The following is a 22,561-nucleotide window of genomic DNA, read 5'->3' on the forward strand; positions in this document are numbered from 1 at the left end:
TTAGGTGTGATGTCTATGATATGAATTTCAATTCAATTCCTGTGACACACCTGTTCATCTGGGAGCTGCTGCCTGCCATGACTGCAGAAGCATTCATAAATCAAACATTCAATATCTTTTCTGGGATTCAACATAAACTACTTCTCTTTTTTTATTTAAATCAATTTCTCTGAAAGTTTACATTATTTCATACCCATGAAACCAGGATGCCCCTCTATAAGCACAAAAACTCCTAAAGGGTTGAAGCCACTATGGTTGCCTATACACATGCATCAAGGATGCTCCGATGCGCTGTAATTACAGCACATCAGAGCAGACTTGATTAATCAAGTCTGCTGGAGTATGGAATTACCACGCTTCAGCAGACTCCAGTGTCACGTGTATTAGAGTCCCAGTGCTGAAAACGGTGTCGAGGGCACTTTGACTAAACTGAAATGAACTTTAACTAAAGTGCCCCGATGCCACTTTTCAATGCAGGGACAGCTGATACATGTGATGCTCTGCGTACTTTACAGTGGTTCTGAGACAGCCCCTGTCCCAGAGCATGTGTATAAATGCTCTAATTTAGAGCTATGCGAAGCTTCGGTCACTGATTCGATTCAGCGGACATTTGGCCCAATTCAGCAGCTGAATCTCTGAATCCATATTGAATCAGGCAACCCTTTCATCTCTCCGAATCGAATCGGAACCCTTTGAATCAACTTGGAAAGATTCAATGATTCAGACAGATACGGCTTTAAATGTTTTTTCTATATACCTCATACCTCAAGGTATATAGATGCGAATGCCAAGATGCTAGGATGGACGGAGCGTCCCATGGAAGTGGGGGTCCCCCAGTGTGCTCAGCGAACTCCCTCCCCCCCATGACTGGTGCCTCCTGGGTCTGGGAGGATACCCAGGGTCCCCCCACGGGCAACTGCCGAGCCAGGGAGGTGTGTGTGTGGGGGGGGTCCCCAACACACTCAACAGCAGACCCAAAAGTGGACCAGAAGTATTTCTGGTCCGCTTCCAGGTTCACTGCCGAGCCCGGGGGGGGGGGGGTGCGGGCGGAATCCCCCCCACACTCTTGTGGGATGCTCCATCCACCCCACCATCACAGCATTCACAAGCCACGTCTGGTACCTCGAGTTATATAGAAAAAACACTTAAAAGCTGTGTCTACGGCTGAATCCCAGAATCTCCAAATCAGCGTTGAAACTTCAGATCTGGATCTGGCTGAATTGAATCTCTGTCCCCTGATTCGGGCCTGTTTCGCACACCCCCATTTACACTAAGAGGAAAATTATTAAACAAACAATAACTGCACTGCTGCCTGTAGGACTCTAGTATTTAAGGAATTAAAACACACAAAACCAAGTATAGGACTTACAACTAAGCACATGATCAAGGTTTTCATGGAACTGGGGCCTTGATTTTATCCATTGTAAACAGTCCCTTTGAAGTCAAGATAGAGATTAGACACAACACAGAGTTAAGTAGATCTGTACACCAATACAGAACCAAAAAGTTTTAAAAAAAATATTATATTATTCTTAAGCATAGGTCTCCATGTTCAGTTGGAAAACAAGGGCGCTTTAGATAATATTGGAAACTGAAGAACGGCTTAGTAAAACCACATATATTCTAGGTAACCTGACATTAGTGTCACCCACTTACAAGCCAGCTACTGTACAGCACTACGAATGATGTGGCCGCGACAATATCATCTGATTTAGAGAAGTTGTCAAACACCCAAGAAAGACACCTAAAGGATAAACTACTTGAATGTCTCAAAGAGGACAAAGGGAACCAGCAGGATCGCTTTCTACCCTATGTAGTGGCATAGCTCCCTCCCAGTCACCTTCCCTTGACACCCTGTTATACCGAGTTTAGAACACTCAATACCATGCACAATGTAGGCCCATACACACCTTCATGGCACTTTTAGAGAATTAGAACATGCATAAAGAGTCAGCCTCCACCCAGAAGTGTCCGTGCACCACCTAGAGTCAATTTAACAACATGTTTCATAGCAAATAAATGATTAGTGACAAGCTAAATGCAGCTCAAACAAATTTCCCTTTGTTATGACTGAATCCTTCCTGTTAGTGTTGCCCGACAGAGCCAACCACTCCATTTCTGCTTCTATCCACACACTTTCCCAACCTTACAACAGCAAACAGGCAAAAAGCTGAGAGAACATCAATACTGAACTTTAATATAGCATCCTAGAGTTTTGCCTCTTTCATAGTGGTTATACTGCAACTGAGGCCTTGGATACTACTCAAGACAAAAGTATAACATTAATATTATGAAAGTTAACCTGAGATTTTTGGAAGAAAGGTCCTTCCTAAAACAGCCTTTTTAAAGTATTAAAAAAAAAAAGTGTGGTGCAGTATTCCCATCCAAAGATGGAAACATACATTAATGATGAAACAAAACCCACATAAAAGGAAGGTTGGAGTCAGAGTCCGTGAAGTTTTGAGTTCCCATCATTTACTTTGACTTCAGGACTCAAAGTCCATTTCTAACCTATTGTTCTTACTGCTATTTTTGTTTCTACTTAACTTTACACAATCTCTCCCTTTATTATTGGGAGCCAAGTATACTCAGATGAACACGCTGCTATCGCTGTATGGCATGTCATAGTCAGCATCTGCATCAATAACATACTGATTTCAAATTTAAAGACTTTTTTAAACAAACAAGATGTCTGAGATTACATGACATGCATTCAACAAATATTTACACTGGATATACATGTGTTAAAGGCATGCAAAGAAAAATAGTAACACTAATAATAATACTAACAACAGAATTGAGAAACAGGTTGGGAAAGTCTTCCTTACAGCCACAGCAAAGGGAAAAAAAACATGCTGTAGTCAGGTCAAAATATTGGAACTATGAGGTCCAGGAAAGCAAGGTTTGTTTAGTAACATCTTATTAAATTAATTGTATGGTACTTTGTGCCCCAAAAGTTTAACACCTCTGCCACCTATACAATTAGCCCCCAAAAGGATATTATCAAACAAACTTTGCTTCTTGAGGAAAAATAATGCCACTAACAGCAAGTTCTTTATTTTCCACCCTTCACTCCCTCCTTTTCATAGAATCATTTCTTTTGAGAGAAAGGAAAAGAGAAATCACACAAATATTCAACCATTAAGGCATCCTAAGGAACAAAAGGTAAGAAAAAGTCACCTATGTGGCAGCATTTCTCCAAACCTATTAAATCCATCCATCCATGCCCACATTTGGGGCATCATGACTTTTGGATAACCACATCTCCCCCCAATAAAAAAAAAAAAAAAAAAAAAAAAATCTGCTATTAAAATAGCAGCGCTAACTAAGTTGATGCTTATCTTCTCATGCAGGAATTTCTTGTGCTACAAACCAACTAATATCTCTGGACCAGGGACAATATCCTGCTTACACGTTTCACAACGGATCCCCCAAAAAACAGCAGCCCTAATTGCTACATGCTTTACAGATTTTGCTGATTCTTTCCATGTTTATCATCTGTCATTTCAGGCAACTTGAATCACATTCCTAAACCCAAATCCAGGAGAAGTTCCAAGCATGTCTTACCAGCATACCACAGAACCTCTAGTACATCTTTCTAAATAAACCTATTAATTCCTGTATGAATATCATAATCTTTATTGCTAGCTTTCCAAACCTATTTTATATTATAGTACCAAATTAAATAAAAGGAAAGATTTTGGTTTGTCTTGATTTCCTTATTACATTTTTCTATACACACTTAAAATATCTTAAAAAATTACAAAATATTCATGCATGTGCTACCTATACAAATATATTTAGAGTCAACCTGTATCAAATGTTTCATACCACTAACACCACCCAAATGTGCACCCCCCCACCCCATCGTCAACTGTGCTGTTCTGAAAGAAACTCTGTTCTGGTTACCACAACCATCCATCAAATCCACATGCTAAAAATCCTCATGCAATAACTTGTAAGCCACTAAACACTAAATCAGATACCCGAAAGTTTCTTTCAAGTAAATTATCCTAGTCAGCAGTCCACATTACTTTACAGGCTGGTAGCCAGCACAGGTTTCAAGTCTTTTCAAGTCTTAATAAAGAAAAATCCTGTGTGTTTTTTTTTTTTTTCACTTTATACTTGCCACACTAAGTTACGTTTTAAAGCTTTAAAAAACATACTGCCAGGCCAGTTTCATACGTTATGTTCCATCTCAGGGTGAATTTGTAGCAACAAGATGACGATTTTGCACTTATTCTACTCCTATTCCTGTATGTAAAAGCACCTGCAAAATATACAAATCCTTACTTTTCCCCATAACAAGTGGAGTCACGGGACAATACTGCTCACCTCCATGAGACTATTTACCTAGCTAGGTTTCAGTAGCATTCCCATTTATAAGGAGCACAACTGATGTGTAGATTTACTCAACTGCTATAACACGATTTTTATTCATAAGACAAATTTCCACAATTTTAGGTCTTACCTAGACCTGATGTTAAGGCAGCAGTGCAGTTACCCTGATGAGTAGCCCTGGTGGTGAGCTACTGAGGCCCAGAGGATAGAGCAGCAAAAACACCTCTGAAAACTTGGTGCTGGTCATAACATGCTGGCAAAAGAGAATGCTCACCCCTCTGCACTCTCCATCCAGCAGGCGCTGGCTGCAGCCCTCACCGCTGCTCCTTTCCTGCTGCCCGAGGGAAAGCTGGAGCCACAGCCTCCCGCAGACAGCGATGCACAGCGGAAAGCAAACACCTTCCCGCACATCTCGCAACAAAAAGCGGCACCTCGTGAGCAGCCCGAGCCCAACGGAGAGAAGGGGGCGGTAGAGGGAGGAAAACCCACCGCCCCGGCCTGCGTCCTGCCAGCGGAGCGATTGAGGCAGCTGCCGCGCCAGGCAGGAACAGGTCGAAGCGAGGCAGGGATCCCGGAACGGCGTGACAGCCAGGCCCCCAGCAGCCCCCACCGGACCGGGCAAGCGCAGGGGACCGTGGCCGGGGGCGGTCGGCGCTATTGTGTGCAGCCGCGCGGCGCGGGAGGCGGCAGGGCAGGAGTACAGCGCCCCCGTCTCCCGCGGCCGGGCGGGCTCCGGCAGGCGCCGCGCTCGCTCCTCCCCTCGGCGCTCCGCTCTCCCCGCACCGCTTCCATGACGCACCTCTCCGCCGAGCCGCCGCCTCCGGCCGCCCCGGCCCCGCCGCCGCCGCCGCCGCCCCCCGGCACCGGCCCCGGCGCCCGCCCCGGCCAGGCCCGGCTCGCCACCCCAAGCCGCGCGGGGGTGGCCGAGGGCCGAGCGGCAGGCGGAGAGGGGGAGGGAGAGAGGGGGCCCAGCTCCCGCTCCTGGTTTTTAAGTTGTTAAAAAAAAAAAAAAATGTTTTTTGCGGGAAATTCAATTTTTCTAGGGGCCGCCGGAAAGTTTCTCCCCGTGCCGCAGCCGCCCGTGCTCACCAGGCTCTCGTAGCTGCGCGGGTGCTCCTTGCCCATCCAGTCCGTGCGCTTGGGCAGCAGCTGCGGGAGAAAACGGAGGCGTCAGGGTGCCCCCTCCCCGGCCCGGCCCGAGCCCGGCCCGCCCGCCAGCCCGACCCCGCCGCCCCCGACCCCGAGCCCGCCGCCGGGCGCCCGCTCACCTCCTTCTCCGCCACCTCCCGGATCAGGACCTGCAGCGACAACAAAGGGGGGGAAGGGTCCGTGAGGGGCCGCGGCCGCGAGGGGCCCTGCCCGGCCCGGCCCGGCCGCCGCCCCCAGGCCCGCGCCGCCTACCTGAGCCGCCTGCTGGCACGGGCCGTGCTCCAGAAAGCGGGCGATGAGGAAGTACAGCTCTGCGGGGAGACACGCGCCGTCAGGAGGAGGAGGCCGCGCCGGGCCGGGCCCCTCGCAGCCGCCACCGCCACCGGGCCCGGGGCCGAGGCCGCGCCACTTACCCGCTCGCAGTTCCGCCGTGTGCCGCCCGCCGTCCCCAGCCATGGCGCGCGGGGCTGGGACCGGGGCCGCGCTGGCGGGGCCCTGCGCCGGCCCGCCCGCTGTCACCACCGCCGCCGCGGGCTGGGAGAGCGGGGTGGCCCCGGCGGGAGCGCGCGGGACCAGCCGCCGTCGGAGGCAACAACAACTCCCCGCTGCCGCTGCCGTCGCCGCCGCGCCGCCAGCCCGCGGGATCCCTCCGCCCGAAGAAAGAGTCCCCTCCTCCACCACCGCCGTGCCGTCCGCCCGCGCCGCCCCTCCCCCGCCGCGCGGCGCCCCACAAGCCCCAAGCCGCCCGCCCTGCACCGAGCGGGGCCGCCTGGGGAGGGCGGGAGGACGGGGGGCAGATCAGGGAGAGGCGCGGCGGGGAAGAAGATGTCGGAACAGCAGAGGCGGGGCGCGCGCCGCCGCTTTCTCTGCCAGGCCGAAGCGGAGGGATACGACGCACGGGTGGGGGGAGGGGCGCGCGGCAGTAGCGGGCCCGGCCCCTCACGGCCCGGCCTCACTCGCTCCGCGCGGGGCTGCACCGGCCGCCCTGACCTCTCTACTGCCGCCGCGGCCCGGCTGCCTCGGCCGCGTCCCCCCGGCTGCCGGTGGAGGACGGGTGGGAGCCGAGGCCGGTGCGGAGGTAACTCGGCGGCGGGGCAGCCCCGGCGCGGTGCGATGTGTGGCGCGCGGGCGCCGCAGCCCCCTCCCCCGGGCTAGTATCGCTGGGCGGTGGCGGCGGGGACCGCGCTCGCGGACACACGGGCGGGGCGGCCCGTGACGCAGTCCCCACCCCCCCGCACGCGCGCGCGAGCCTCGGGGTAACGGCCGCGCCCCAGGACTGGGGCGGGGACGGGCCGGGGGCCAAGGGGACCGCGCCGCTTGCCCTCGGCCTCCGCGTTAGGTCCTGGTCAGAGAAGGGGCAGCTTAGATGGGGAGTCGTTTAGGGGGTGTTGAGGCACAATATATAGTTCTGTATCGATACATAGATCTGTATCCATATCTACCTGTATACAGATATATAAACGTATCTCTGTATTTATCTGTGTGTATATAGATCTATCAGTATAGATATGTTGATATAGATAGCTCTAGCTTGTATAGATTATATAGATGTTTTTATATATAGATTAATATACATATATATATAGACCTGTTTACATCTAACTGTATACATCTACATACACACACACATGCCTGCATGTGCCAGCTGACAAGCCAACCTCTGCAAACCTATGTCCTCCCTGTGTCTGAGGTTTCTCCTTGGGGTGGTGAAAGCACTTGCTACAGCCACCTCCAGCAGCACGGCAGGAGTGCAAGTGCCAGAGAATTGATGCCTAGATGGCCCGCACTTTCCCAAAAGAGAGGTACACTTTTGGAAACAGAACGGTGAATGCCAATGGTGAGAAAGTGTCGTTGTACCCCTTTCTAAATCCGTGGTGAGTCCACAGCTTGATTGCCAGGCCCAGTCCTAATTCCCACACCTCAGAAAGGATGTAGAAGGAGAGGGGGGTCCTGCAGGGATGATTAGTGGTATGGAGGGCCTTACGTGGGGTGAGAGACCAAAGAGGCCAGGCCTATTCTGTTTAGAAAAGAGATGCTTGAGGGCACATGATCAGGGTTTACAAAATACTAAATGGCAAAGAGAAAGCAAATAGGGATTTATTATTTACTCTCTCACAACATGAGAACTCGGGGTCATAAAATGAAATTAGTAGGTAGTAAGTTTAAAACTAATAAAAGGAAGTTCTTTGTCACACAGCAAGTTACTAAAGTATGGCACTCTGCCACCAGATGTTGTGGAAGCTGACAGTTGAGCTAGATTCAGAAAGGGATTGCACTCATTTTTGGAGGAATGGTACATCAGCAACTATTGAGCATGGGAATGAGGGGTACAGCCTCTGAATCAGACTTTAAATGCTGGAGGCTGCAAGTGAGGAAAAAAATCCCTGGTCATACCAGTTCAGTCTCCCTTTCAGCATCCATTCTGCCCCTGTGTGACACAGGACACTGGGCAAGATGGGCCCATGGTCTAACCTATTAAATGGCAGTTCTTACATTCTTAAATACTACAACCTGATGTGTGGTGCTGTAATGTGATCGCGTTGTCAGCATCCTTAAAAATTCTTTAATATTTTTCCAAGTACTAAAAATATGCGTACTGTATGTAGTAGACCTGATCCATTTTTCAAGGAAGTAGCCTTTGCCTGATATTTTTTTCCAAGTATGTCTCTCCCTTTTATTGTTTTCTTATAACAGTAACTGTCCTACCTTTTAACCATAGGTTCTATAGCAATGTTTCAATATTTATAATAGTTTTGTAATCGCCTTTATTACTCAATAAAAATTACGAAAATAAAATTGTTCATTTTTTCTAGAAATGTGTTGTGTTCTTCCATGCATTAAGCAGTGTTGACAACTAAGGACTAAGTGAATTAACATTTTAATTTTCCAGTGACATCTGTGTATAACAAAGTATGCCTAATGTATGATGTAATTGTACCTGTAAGTCAGGTACTCTGACAATTAAACCCCAAAAGATTTTGATCCAGAAGGGGAAGTATCCTAGATACACTGTAACATTCTTGGTCTTTTGACAGCTTGTAACAACTTTTCTGATTTAGAGTAAAACAGTACCAAAGCTTTCTTGGTTTTTTGATTGTAGAAATAAGGATTCTGTGTTATTGTACAATATCTAGCACAACAGGGCACCAATCCATGACTCTGACCTAGGCACAATAGTAACAAAAACAATATCTAATAAATATATAAATGTAAGACATACTTGTGCTGTTGTACGTTCAAATTCAGGTTCCTCATGGAATAAGATCAACAGATTACTTTTATTTTATGTGAAAGTTGCATTTGCTTCAGGGAAAGATTTTAAATTATTTCTGTTTGGTGATGTACATTAAGGTGTTTTGTTTTTAATATTCTGTTGTTTTTTCAGGGATGTTTTAGCTGCACATTATACTTAAATGCAATGGAGAGAGTTTTTCTTTTCCTGAACAGAAAAAAATTACATCTATGAATTTTCAGAGCCTTAAATGCTGTCCTCCACAATAGTCTTTTTTTTATTTTGTATGTTCTTGTCAAATTACATTCTTTTTAACTAGATACACTGACATGTTCATTCACTCTGTTATTCATTGCAGTTTTTATGGGCTATTTCTGTCTGCATTAGAAAAAAAGCCATGGAATGATTTTACCTCTTCAGATTGCAATTGTTAAAATTTTAAAACAGCACAACAAAACCCATATTTTTAATTAATATGATTAGTAATTTGTTTTAATCCCTTAACAGCTTATGAAAACTCGATATAGTTCATCAGTTTGCATGCATGTATTGTACCTTTTTGTACAGATTTTTCTTACCTTTGTGACTTTTTAAAATAAATGCATCTTACTCTGCTCAAGAGATTGTGTGTATGTAGTAAAATTTATACATACTTACACTTTAATATACATAGCAATTCATTTTTTCAAAAATCAATCATAGACAATCTAAGTGCCTCAATTTTTGTCTGCTTCACATGGCCTTGTGCCCGCATGCAGCCTTTTTAACTGTTGTTGTTTCACCCCAAATGGCAGATTCTCACCACATTCAGAAAATGGTATCCTTTTAATATGTCCCTAGTTTAGTACCCCAATAATCCCTTTTGCCATCTCAACTTCATATTTAAAAGGCATTTAATATGCTTTTTTGTGTGTTGTGATTTCTGTTTGCATGTAGGTGTGTTGGAAGTATTTTTGTTCTCCAGGTATGCCTACCCATCAAGACTTCTTATCACTATCAGTTGTCAGTCTGGTTTAATTTCTTGCTTTAAAAATGCATTATCATCAGGAGTTCAGTGGAGTGACTCTAGTTCATTGCATTTTTCTTTTATGTAATCTGGTCTGGCCCCTTATTATTTCCTGGACAAATACTTTCCTAACAAATGGGCTTTTGTTCAGTTTTAGAAAAAAAATTAGAACTAAATTTTGCTTGTTGGGGGGAAACACCATTCAAATACTAATTTAAATCCTCCTGGTCTGTCTTCTTTCAGATGGGAAGCTGTATTAACCGTTTCTTATTCCTAAACAATTGCCTTCTTTTATAAACTTTGATACTCTACCAAAGAGGAAGATGTAGGTGTTTTTCAGAATTAATAGGAACAAATTATTTATGACCAGTGCTATTTTAATCACTTTGTAGATTGTTGTTAACTTTTTAGTTCGGGAAGACATTTGTTCATACTTTACATCATTGATGAACCAATTACTTCTGCACTCTAGATCAGCTGCTTAGCTGATTATTCAAATGTACACAGTCATTTTCAAAGTTCTTATAAGTCCATGTATGGGATTTAAATATCAAAGTATTCAAACACCTCTTTGTCTTCCACCTTTGTTGCTTTCATTACTATATATTCTGACTACATACATTTCTTTTACAATAACTGTTGGTATTAATGGGAATGTGTTATGCTATCCTGTTTTTCAATGTCTCTCCCCTGCTGGTGTGAGTTAGCCCTTACAGCTGAAGACTTACATTACACAATCTGCCGACAATACTGACAAACTATTATTTCATAAATATGATGTAAAATGGCTGACTTCAAACAAATAACTTTAGTTCTGCATGTTATTAATGCAGGCATGCTAGTGTAAAGTGAAATCTAGGTTAAGTTTTGAAAGCTGATTATTGTTTAAAAAAAGAAAACAACTTGTAGTCAGGCTATTGTATAGAAATAAGTGATGAATAGCAAAACGTCATCTTTGAATCAGTGTCATCCAATGATTTGGGAAAATTTCTTAGACTGTCCTTACTTTTAAGCACATGAATTATATCTATTACAACATTTTTAACTTCACTATTAAATCTTTTTTCATATACATTTAAACTTTTTTAGTCAAGAAAAAATTAGATTTAGAGCTATGTAATACCCCCAGAATAAAATACACTATTTAAGCTTCGTTTGAGTCACATAATTTATGTCCATCAGTCCCATATAAGATCCTCAAATTAAGTTACTCAGTCATTTTGACAGTAAGATTTTGTAAGCTGAATATATTCCCTAATTGTCCAAAGAAATTTAAGTAAAAGATTTAACTGCTGGGCTTAATTGTTCCCCACTGTAACTATTCTTCTGCAGAAAAGTTTGGATATCTGCCATAATCTGTTTCCATTTGATGCCACCAAGGTTAGTTTAACATGTAATACATATTTGTAAACCTTACACTTTTAAAGATCTTTTTAAGTTTTGCTTTAGTAACTTCTGTACACAGTATATTTTAGAGAACACTGCTATACTAGAATGAAGACAGAAGTCGGGGAAAAAAACCCCTATGGAACAATGTGGGAAATTATTACTTCTCTGAACCACTTCCATAGCATCTCTACTGAAAGTTATAGCAACAAGAAAATGCATTTTCTAGTGCAACATGGTAATGCAGATTTTGAGTGAAAAAAAATCTCTCAAAATAACTTTTAATAACATTTAAAACTTTAAACAGCAAATTTTACTGAAGTGAATTGGTTGATTTCAGAAAAGTGCTAAATCAATGATGAAATTATGTATTTTAGTAGTTTATTCACACAGCTGTAGCAAGTTACCTATTCCATTTTTTCTTTAAGCTAAATTTCAGTTTTATGTTCAATTAAGTTAAAGAGCTGTTCCTGATTGACATTTCTCATGTCAGATGGAAAGTGACAGTACTATATCCTTTAAAAAAAAATCAGCTGCTTAGTATGGATTTGGGGTCACTTATTGTTGTCTCTTTAGGGAGGCCTAATTATTATCAGTGACATTAGTGTAGATCTGGAGCATTTCCACTGGAGTTACTGATAATGAAATTGCTAGATTTACATCATGGCTGAAATCAGAATTTGACACACTGCTTAGCAGTTATTTAAATATATTTGTTACGGGCTTGGAAAAGGGACAGTGAAAAATGACAAAATATGCAGATGATTTTTCAAGTTAGTCAAGACTTGACAAGGTTGTGGGAAATTTTCAAAAGGGTCTGGTGCTGGGTCCTACCCTGGGGGTCTTTAAAAGGAGGCTGGATGTACACCTTGCCGTGGTCGTTTGACCCCAGCATCCTTTCCTGCCCATGGCAGGGGGTCGGACTTGATGATCTGCTCAGGTCCCTTCCGACCCTAGAAACTAAATCAAGTACAGTGTATGGGCAGTGTGGTTACAACTTACAATTGATGTTGACAAATTCAAAGTAACATATATTGCAGAGAACAGTTTAAAGCAGGTATGCCTATTCTGTAAAGAGAGTCAGGAAAAATATTCAACACAATGAACAGCAACAGTGAAAACAGTAAAAAAAATGCTGGGATACATTATGAACAGCATGGAAAGTACAGAATATATTGCTCTTAACAGCTGTGATACCTCTTCTAGGAATACAATATTCTGTTTGTCACATTACCTCTAAAAGACTGTAACAGAGTTAGGGGGAGTTCAGAGGTGGATGCTGAAAGTAGTAAAGTAGTAAAGATCATGAGCGAGCATTCGTATGCTTACATGCTTTCTGTCTTACCCCTTCAGTATTTCCTATCATCTTAGTTTAGGCAGCTCCAACTCAGTGTGCTGGCTTCTGTAGTTTTCATTCCAGTGTACCTAATGCTATTCAAAAAGACTAGGGGCACCACTATTCGTCCATGATCCAGTGTGGCATTTTAGAGTGCTTGTCAAATCAGGCCCTACAGGCTTGATTTGCACTGGTATGATTTTGATTTTGCATCCCAATCAGCCTTAGGTATGAAATAGGTGAGAGAGACATTTTTTTTTGTTTATGGTATAGCCATAAACAACCATGCCATCCCAGAACAACCATGTCAGAAAATTACCTGCCTGTAGACTTAAAGTCTTTCCCAAGGATAGGCAGCAAGTTTTGAGTGTCTAGATTTTAGACTTGTGGGCTCAACCTCTGGCCCACAGGCCATACGTGGCCTGCAGAGCCATTGCCTCTGGTCCGCAAGGCTCCCTATGTGTGAGGAAATTTGGCAGAGGGGAGCCTCCTGCAAAATTCCTAAACCCAAAGCCTTGTATGCTTAGTCAGAGCCAGGCAGCGTTTCCTGCCCTCCATGGGGCCAGGCTATACCCCTTTTTCCTCCATAGGCCTGGGCCATGTCTCCCCCTTGCTGGAAGCCTGAGCCATGCTTCCTTTTTTCCTGCAAGACTGAGTTGGGGCTGGGTCATGCCCCTTCCCCCTGCAGGGCTGGGTCAAGCTGCCTTCCTCCCCACCCGGTAACATCCCACCCCTTGCACATGGGGCAGGGTGAAGCCACCTTTCCCCCCTGGGCTCAGCTCAGGCCTTGCTGCCCCCACCCCCCTCCACATAGCCAAATGGTGCTTGCTGTTCGACCCAGGATGCTGAATCAGAACTGCCACCAACCGGCCTACTATCAGACCATGCACTGCCTATCTAGCCCCCTGGGGAAAAAGGTTGAGCACCACTGGCCGAAAGTAACAGACACATAATCTTAAGTCCTTTTATGAATACAGGAGTATATAAGGTTCCAAGTTTATCAGCCAGTTTATTACCAGTTCAACATGAAGTAAGATTTGAGATAGCAGCACACCATGGAGGTTTTTAAAAGGTCCAACCTCACAAAGGCTGAGGAAGAGTCTGATCTTTCAGTATCAAGTGAGGGTCACTATTGCTTCTCATTGATACACTACTTGTATTAGATCACAATCAAATACAGTAAGGAACAATATCTTAGACTGGATTGTCATCTTAAAGTAACACAAAGAATTTATTTTTAATTGGGTTCTGTTCTTAAAGCTTGTTATGCAATAGGGCATTTAAAATGCAAATTTAAATAACATCTAAATAAGACTGAAACTAGAATGAACAGTTTTACTTATGGGTGTCCACACAATAGAACATCTCTTGCATCTTTTGTCATTGAAAGGCTTTTAAATAGTCATACAAATGTCTTTATAGGGACCATTAACCTGCTGCTGAATGCAATTTCCCAAAGGTTGAAACAGTTGCTCACCTTTGCACAATACCACTGCCTCCAAACCCAAACATAAACAAAATCTTGTTTACAAATTGGGTTGTTTTTACTTGCATTCTTTATTTTATTTTATGACCTTTCAGGGTATATTTGGATCAAATTTTCAAGATTTTATCCATTACCATGAAGACTAGATGCATCTTAAAAAAAAACAACATAAAACCAAAAAAAACCTCCCGAGGTTCTCACAAATCTCCTCTGTCCAGAAAGTTATTGCAAAACAGGATAAAAAAAAAATCACAGGAGTTAGTAATACTAGTACAGAGCAATGTAATACAAGATATAAAGAGAAATACTTGTATATATTTTGGGTTTTTGTTGGGGGGTTGGGTTTTTTTTGTTTTGTTTTGTTGGGGGGGGTTGGTTTTTTTTGGTTTTTTTTTACAAACTGCAAAGAAATTTTACCCAAATGAAAGTTCACCTGAATTTCATTCTTACTTTTGGACAGTGGTATCCCTACTGATTATGAGTTCTCCTAAGGTTTAATTTTATGCCTCAAATGAAAAAAAAAAATCTCAAGCAGCACATTAATCCCTAAACAGAATTCTGGAACATATGTCTGGTACAAACAGAGGAATTAACAACAGTATTACAGTGCTTACAGACTAGCAAATTCTTGTTTTGACTTCAAACATGAATGAGCCAGGTGAGGAGTCAAAGAAAATGAAAGAAAACATAGCAAACAAAACAGCTAAACTACACCACTGCCAAAGCAAACTACAGGGATCATCTCCCATTTTAAAGGGTTTTGCAAGTTATCTTTCCCCCAATATCCTGAAGAATGGCACAGAATTTTTCTGACCATAATGTGTTCTTGCCTGTTACAAATAAATCTATTGAAAGAAAACCTTAATCCCCAATAATGTAATAGAACTGCATTGTTCTGGTGAGTGTCTCAAATAATTCATACAGGCCAAAATTCAAAATCAGGAGTTTTTAGGATTACAAAGATTCCAAGTGAAGTTCTAAAACTAATGTTTTTGACTGTTGGTAATTAAATATCTTAGAGACAATTATTAGAGATATGATATATCAGGTAATTGTCTCTAACTATTGCAGATTCCACAACAGCCAAACTATGACAGTCATCCTTCTCCTAGGACAGGATTGTTTCTATTTTCCCCACAAACTTAAATCCATGATTATGACAACAGTGCTGTTCGATTTAAAAGCACACCAAAGGACAAAAAAACAGACCACCAGTCTCAGATGCTTCAGATATTAGAAAGGTTCTCTTCTAGTCAGCCTTTCAAAGAAGGCTATAGAATGCATCTTTAGCTACAAAACAATTTTCTATTCTTTTGACAGAATAGAGGGGTTTCTATCTCTAAAAGGAAGTCTGATCATGACAGCCTTAATAACATTTTTCTGGAGTTTCCTTTTAAAGTAATAGCTAATGAAAATATTTTACAAACATTTAAAAATTGAGAGAGATTCTAAAAATCAGGGAGGGCTATTTATCTGACTAAGACTGAACAAACAATTCCAGTCAAATTCTAAAGTAGATCATCTGAAAGCACTTCTCTATCCCTGGATATGGATGTTCCCTCTATTTCCTGTTGCTGGTATGTTTTAATTTGGTCAGAAGGCTAAACTAACAGAGTCCTCTATTTTTGGGTTAGAATAAAAATAGCTCAAATCAAAAGTTCAAGATAGCCACTCAGCTTTTTTCCTTTAGCATGGCCCTCCAAAGAAAGTCTGTCACTGTTTCTTAGAATGGCAAACAAGTCCAACAGAACAAAAGTTTAACAAAGATTCAAAACCTCACCACTTGATATAGAACCCACCACTCTTGCTTCTTCCAGTCATTTACCAAATTTAAAAAGTTATTTACATTCTGGTATATCTGGAATTCATAAAAATGTAAACCATTCTTGGAGTATTATTCCCATACACACACAATAAGAATATTTTGACCAAAGACTTTTGAGTCCTTTTATTGGTTCTGAGTATTTTTGTACTTCTTCCTGTGCCACAGGTTAAAGTGCAGTGCAGGCCCAGCTGTTGCTTGGTTCTTTCCTAGCTGTGGAATTTCAGTATTACAGGATTCAAAGGTAGCAAAGAAAGGGGGCAGGTCATGGAACATCAATGTACAATACTACCGTGAAGAAGTAGTATCTTTACTTTCTTTGAGTACTTGTCTTTATACTCTAGTCATAGTGGCTGCTCCTACATGAGGCGCTTACTATGCAGTAGCTCGTTACTAATGCACAGTAGCTTGTTACCACTGTGCAGTAGCATCACCAAGCACTAACCATGTTGTGATGCTAATGCATAGTAGTAACGAGCTACTGCACAGTAAGCATCACTAGGCAACCGTGCTGGGATGCTGCTGAGCAGTCAGCTGCGCAGTCAGTGACTCACAAATACAGTGATGGATGCTTGGAATCTCCTTAAAAAGATTGCAGCACAACTGCCAAAAAGAAGCCTCAGATCTAGATCTCAACACTTCTGGGGACTAAATACAGAGTAAACCCCAGCAATGCTACAGACCTCTGAAATGGGCATGCTTTGCAAATAACCTGTTTGGGTCCTAGTAGAGGGAGTTCTGAGTTGGAGGACTTAAATTAGTTTGTTCAGTAATACTAATTAGATGAAAGACCTGTAAGAAACAAACATAGAGGGGATGCAAAAAAAATAACAGAAGCAAGATACGTAGAAAGTGTGGCCTGGTACACTTCAGGGTTAACTGATAGTCTCTTTAAAGATCACCAGACTAATTGTCCCAAATAAGAGTCAATCGGTTGTAACTCTTATGCCCACCAAGTCTCAAATGTCTTCTACTATCAACTCCTGGGTTTCAGTGGACTAATAAGAGTATCAGCTCCAGATATCAAAACTTCTGGGGCCAGGTAAGCATTGTCACGATGATCAGGGCGAATTTTGTCCAAACTTCCCAAGCACCCTGGGAAAACAAGTATACTTCGCTCATGTGGACCACTGAAAGTATCTGATAGAAATAATGGGCACAGACCTTTATAGAGCATGAAGTGAAAGTTTTTTTGTTCTTGTCTATTACAAAGTAGCATACTGGAAAAAAAACCCTAATCTTGAACAACGTACTGGAATCCTCCCATCATTTACTCATGATCCACCAAAATATGTATACTCCTCTGTTACAGCACTTTTCAGACCAGGAAGAGATATTGCAAAGAGATTCATTCATATTGCCAAGTGTACAATAGTTTAAATGCTTCCTGTATGAAGGGGATGGTCAGGATTCTCCCTGCCTGTTTATATAAAACACAGCTGTCTTGTTGCTCATTAGTTATTGGATCATTGATATGAAGGTAATGCAGCCTCTGAAAACTACTCTCAGTCCTAATACTTTCATGTGTACTAGAGTCACATGTCCACAGATCTCATACATGATTATAGTCCAGATGCACCCTTACAGAGATGGATGAATCAGTCAACATTAGTAAAAAGTCACGTTCCCTGTGGTGTTTGCTCAACATGTACACAAATATTAACCAATGTAGGTGACATATGGCACATTGTGTTACAAATGTAAAGGAGGCCCAAACAAATGTAAACAAGTTCAGCCCTCAGCATGAATCATAGAAAGTTAAGGTTGGAAGGGACCTCAGGAGGTCATCTAATCCAACCCTCTGCTCAAAGCATGACCATCCCCAACTAGATCATCTCAGCGAAGGCTTTGTCAAGTTGGGTTTTGAAAACCTCTAAGTATGGAGCTTCCACCACCTCTCTGGATAACCTGTTTCAGTGTTTTACTACCCTCCTAAGAAGAAAATTCTTCCTAATATCTAACCTAAACTTCCCTTGCTGCAACTTGAAACCATCTGTCATCTGCCACCACTGAGAACAGTCTAGCTCCATCCTTTCTCAAACTCCCCTTTAGATAGTTGAAGGCTGCTATTAAGTCCCCTCTCAGTCTCCTCTTCTGTAGGCTAAATAACCTCAGTTCCCTCAGTCTTTCCTCATAAGCCATATCCCCCAAACCCCTCACCTCACAATGAAGCTGCTGTTGAAGATACCTGAGGTTTGAAATTATTTTGAATCTGTCTTGGAACAGATAAGCTCTGGCTGTTGTAGAGTCTGTTAACGCCCAGTGAAATACTTTCCTCTTTTGAGCATGAAGAAAAGAAACAGTGAAATAATACAACTGAAGGAACCGAAGGAAAATTTCACCAAATGAGCCAATCATCTAGACGTGACTAACTCATCTTTTCAGAAAAGCAGCGATGTTTACCAAAGCACTGTTTGTTGCTGTTTACAAAGCAAGGGCAAACATTTTGTAGAGCAGGTGTCAAACATGGCCCATAGGCCAGATCCAGCCTGTGGTACTTGTCAGTGTCTGGATGACACATCAATGGATGCGGCCCATAGGACGTAGCAGAGTGGCAAGAGCCTGGAGGGGGCAGTGAGGAATGAAGGCAGGGAACACCTCTCTCTCCATTGCACCCCACCCCTGCAACACCATTGTACTTTCCCTGCAGCAGCTCCAGAAGCCAGATGCAACATTAAACAGTAGACTGAGAGGTCAGAGCAGCAACCATGGTTGGTGCTGGCAAGATTGATAGGGATGTGGGGTTAACCCTAATGCCTGCTTTTTTCACTGCAGAATTTAGGCTTTCGAATCACTGCTTGCCAGATAATTTTGCAGCAGCTGCCACATGAATCTCATAGCTGCTAGCTATGCTTACACTTCCTACTTCTGGAAGCAAACCCTACCAGTTCCACCTCTGTGGACCAGCACCCAGGTTGGAGATGCCAATCACTGGCAGTGGGGCAAGCAGCAGTGACATTAATCCCCATTTCCTTGCCATTGTGAGAAGCCCTGGATCTAGCGGTGGGTCATCCAACCTGAAAGAATCCCCTCCGTCTGCTTCCAGCTTGCAAACTCAATTTGAGTTTGAAACCCTTGCTATAGAATGAGATGGAAGAAAAGATTTTGCTTTAATAGTGATTCTGTTTCACATGAAATCTTCAATGTGAAAGTGTGCGCCAGATGTATGAAAATACAGAAGTAGATAACTTGCAGGTCAAAATCTGAAAATCGGTCTTGTGAATCAGGCAGTGGAGTTACAGACTACATGAAAAATCAAGCTCCACAAACATTACAAAATTATGTACCAGCAACTCGGGTCTCAATCCTTTCTGTTGTTACTCAGTGGTCACATGGTCCTACTGGTGATAAACAATGTCATAACTATGTTATAGCAAAAAGTGAAAAGGAGCTTTCTTTCAACAATTCTGCTGAGAGGAAATGATACAGAACTGGATTTCTAACTGTCAGCAGAGTGAGGTTCTGGAAAACCTTTAAAAGGAGTAATAGTGGTAAGCAACCTTAGTAGTTTTAGATAGGATTATATGCAGTGGTTTCCATCAAGAGCACAGAGCTGGACTTAAAGACCCAGGTGTTGCCTTCTAGTCCTATGTTCCTAAAGTCTGAACTTGTGCCAGTCTTAATCTGACCAGCAGAGTACAGATTATAGGACCAGCTCAAATTACCTTTAAAATAGTGATGGACTTCTTGCCCAAGAAATGGGGCATAAACATGCCACTGTTCTCTCAGTTTGACATCTAGTCTTTATTTGCACTACCAACCCCACTTGACACAGGAAAAACAATTTTAGTCCTTGTCCCAATCCAAAATAGCCACACTTCAACACGTTTATCAAAGGATGTTGACAAGAACTATTCCCTAACCTTTTCTGCAGAAGCAGAGAATTTTGTTAGGACCTAGCAAGCTTCCACGTTAAGTTCTTTTTCAAAGATGAGATTTTCATTATGGGGAGCAGAAAAGTCATTCTATATACTGCTTTCATATGATTCAACTTTGCCTATTTACTTAGCTTTTAGCCTCTTCAGCTGCGTCCAGATAAGCATGGCCATACAGTATGTGGCACCACTCACTGCACATTCAGGTGTTCCCCACACTGCAAGATAGCAGCACAGGGAGTTTTTTGGCCCCGAGATCTCCCAGGGTCAAAAAAAAAAAAAAAAAAGAAAGGAGGGCAGCAGGGGCAGCATGTGCCTCCCAAAACCAGAACCAGGCTAGCCAGAGCCATGCTTCAGCTGCTGGCCAGTCTCTGAGTGGCAGGATTGCCACAACTGCAGCTCTCCAAGGACCCAAGTAAGGCTGCTGGGGCCAGCACAGTTATTGGCCCAGCCTCCTCTACCAGACCCAGGGTAACCTGCCACACGCCAGAGGGCGCATGGCATAAACGTTTCCTGGGGACAAATAGCAGCGGCACAACATGACGAGGTGTGCCATTGCTTCTTGTCCCCAGGGAAATAAACATCCATGCTCATGTGGATGCAGCCTTCTTGTTTTCAGTCAAGTTATACCTATAGCTAATTCAGTATACCATCATGCTCATGTCTTTAATCATTCCGCTGCTACATATTTCCATTGAGGACTGAATGTGTTCCTATAAATGTGAACGTACCCCATATACAGAATCTCAACCTGCTACAATGGTAACAGATTGCTCTTTGGATCCTTAAGAGATGAAACTTAAAGCTAATGTATTCTATTGCAATCACATCTATGAGAAAAGTAAGTCAGCTACAGGTATATCAGATTTTCTATTCACTGTATTCTACAAAAATGACATTGTTCTGTTGTTATCACCTCAAATTTATGCCAAAAATATTGTCTTGAGTTCCACCTGGATTTAAATAATCAACTTCTTGGTATTCTTGCATATTTCAGGGAAACTTAGACTCCATATCCACTATCATCACTTGTCGAATTGCTTCCTGGAGTTCTGCACATAAACATGCATATGGTTTTCTCAATTTGACATGCATCAGTTGGTTACTGTGGACATAGGAGTGCAGTTTTGAAGTGTCTTAAAATTGGAACTCCTCAGCATGCCTTCCTGGGAGCTGTACTGCACACTGAACTTGCACACGTGGGAGTATTTGGGGATTACTCCCCAAAATGAAAGATCACCAAAAAAACCTAATTCTTTGCATGGACCATCTTCTCTTTCTCTTCTGAATTCTTCATTAGCCTCCAGGTTTAGTGGATAGAATTTAGGCAGTTGGATCCGCATAGCCCTTTTCTGGGCTTATTTGCCGGGGTATGTACAGAGAGTCAAAAAGCACGAGGCTGAATCAGTTCAATCACTGCAGGTCTAAAACTGCATAGATTGAACTGAAAAGTAAGTGAACGGGCATTTATTTTTGATTCTGGAAATGCAGCCACATGCCTGCAGTGGCGCAGGCTAGGAGCTGGGGGGGCACTAGAACACTTCCTTCAGCAGTGGCGGGAAGGCTAGAAGGAAGCTGGGAGAGAAGCCCTCCAGGCTTTTCCGTACTTCCTGCTCTAGCTGAAGGGGTATGGGGTGTGGCCAGGCCCTGGCAGGCACACTGAGTATGACCAGGGGGTGGTTTAAACCTTCACCCCAGCCAGGGTGTCCAGGGGGGTGGGGGAATGGGAGGGAGGAAGCAGCCCCTGCCAGGCTTTTCCCCACTGGAGCAGGGGGGCAGGGAAAGCATGGGCAGACCCCAGCTTAGGCTGGCATGCTGAAGCAGAGGGGTGGGTAGGAAGATTTAAAGCCCAGCTGAGGTCTGCCTGGCAGGGGCTACTGTGCTCCTGCCAGGCTTTTCCCCACTTGCCTCTTGAGCAGAGGGGGTAGGGGGTGTGGCCAGATGCTGGCCTCAGGCTAGCATGCTGAGGTGGAGGGGAGGGGTTTTTCAGCCTCAGGGTTTCCCTTTCCCTCCGCCTCTCTGCTGGCTGGGGACTTGTGTCTCTCTTTGTCCTGTCCCTTGGGTATCACCCAAAACATTCTATGTGCTGTTTTAATAGCAGCATTACTACTCTCCATACCACCTTTTGGATCTATTTCCAAATGGCTATAAGCTGTCAGATTTCCTCAGGGATTCTTTTAAAGCCTCCTCCTCCTCCTGTCATTAATGATCTCTGTTTAACCTTTTATTTAAATACAAGACTCTCCCTTGTGCTTCTCATTTCCCATTGATTATGGTCACTTCACATCAGTATGAACCATCTGATTCCCCTTATCAAGAGGGGATATAATCAGAGTTCCAATTAATGAAGAGTTCTTAAAGTTAAAATATTAACCTGTTTTGTATTTTGACCTTCCTAAAGGACTTTTAGAAAGCTTTCAAGTTGTTCCCAGAATTTTAACTCATGAAGACTCTTGCTTGTTTCACATGAGATAGATTAGCTCCCTATGGGCTATCAAAAAAATTCACACTGATTTTAAGCATAGATGGAGGACTTAGATAAAAGCACTGCTTTCAAAAAGCCCTGTGCTGTCATCTAAACTGTCATCTTTACAGCAGTTTTTCATTACTAGATTCAGGCTCATGTCAGATAGTTGGTTGCTGAAGATCTTCAATATACATCCACTTTTTATAAACCCTGAATTTGGAATTCACATAAAACTAAAGATCAAAATATTTGCCAAAAACCTGTTGGCGGCTACATCTGGGCCATTCTAATGAAGGATACAATAGCAAAACTACCAAATTTACTCGCTCAACACAATAACTTGCTTAAATATTAATTGAAATTTTATTTGTTTTTCTAAACCATAAGATGCTATTAAACTTGATTTCAGGTTTTCATTCACATTGTAAGTTCTGCATAAAAAATCATAGCATGGTAACTTT

At 43.1% G+C, this 22,561-nt stretch overlaps 1 protein-coding gene across 2 annotated transcripts in view; it reads right to left on the reverse strand.

The window, feature by feature from the left end:
- PHIP (PHIP subunit of CUL4-Ring ligase complex) overlaps positions 1 to 9,242 on the reverse strand; it is a 161,594-nt gene extending 152,352 nt beyond the window's left edge. Inside the window, exons 1-4 of one of the 2 annotated variants that reach the window (XM_090035265.1) lie at positions 5,904 to 9,242; positions 5,743 to 5,801; positions 5,610 to 5,639; positions 5,431 to 5,490 (exon numbers count right to left, since the gene is read on the reverse strand). In XM_090035265.1, coding sequence (XP_089891391.1) covers positions 5,431 to 5,490; positions 5,610 to 5,639; positions 5,743 to 5,801; positions 5,904 to 5,946 — 192 coding nt within the window. In that variant the 5' untranslated portion in view covers positions 5,947 to 9,242. The remainder of the gene's footprint in view (positions 1 to 5,430; positions 5,491 to 5,609; positions 5,640 to 5,742; positions 5,802 to 5,903) is intronic. The other variant, XM_090035273.1, reaches the window with a different exon arrangement.
- Positions 9,243 to 22,561: the final 13,319 nt, after the last annotated feature.

The sequence above is a fragment of the Crocodylus siamensis genome, chromosome 1 (genome assembly GCF_052110815.1).
Source record: "Crocodylus siamensis isolate JL-2025a chromosome 1, ASM5211081v1, whole genome shotgun sequence".
Lineage (NCBI taxonomy): Eukaryota > Metazoa > Chordata > Crocodylia > Crocodylidae > Crocodylus > Crocodylus siamensis.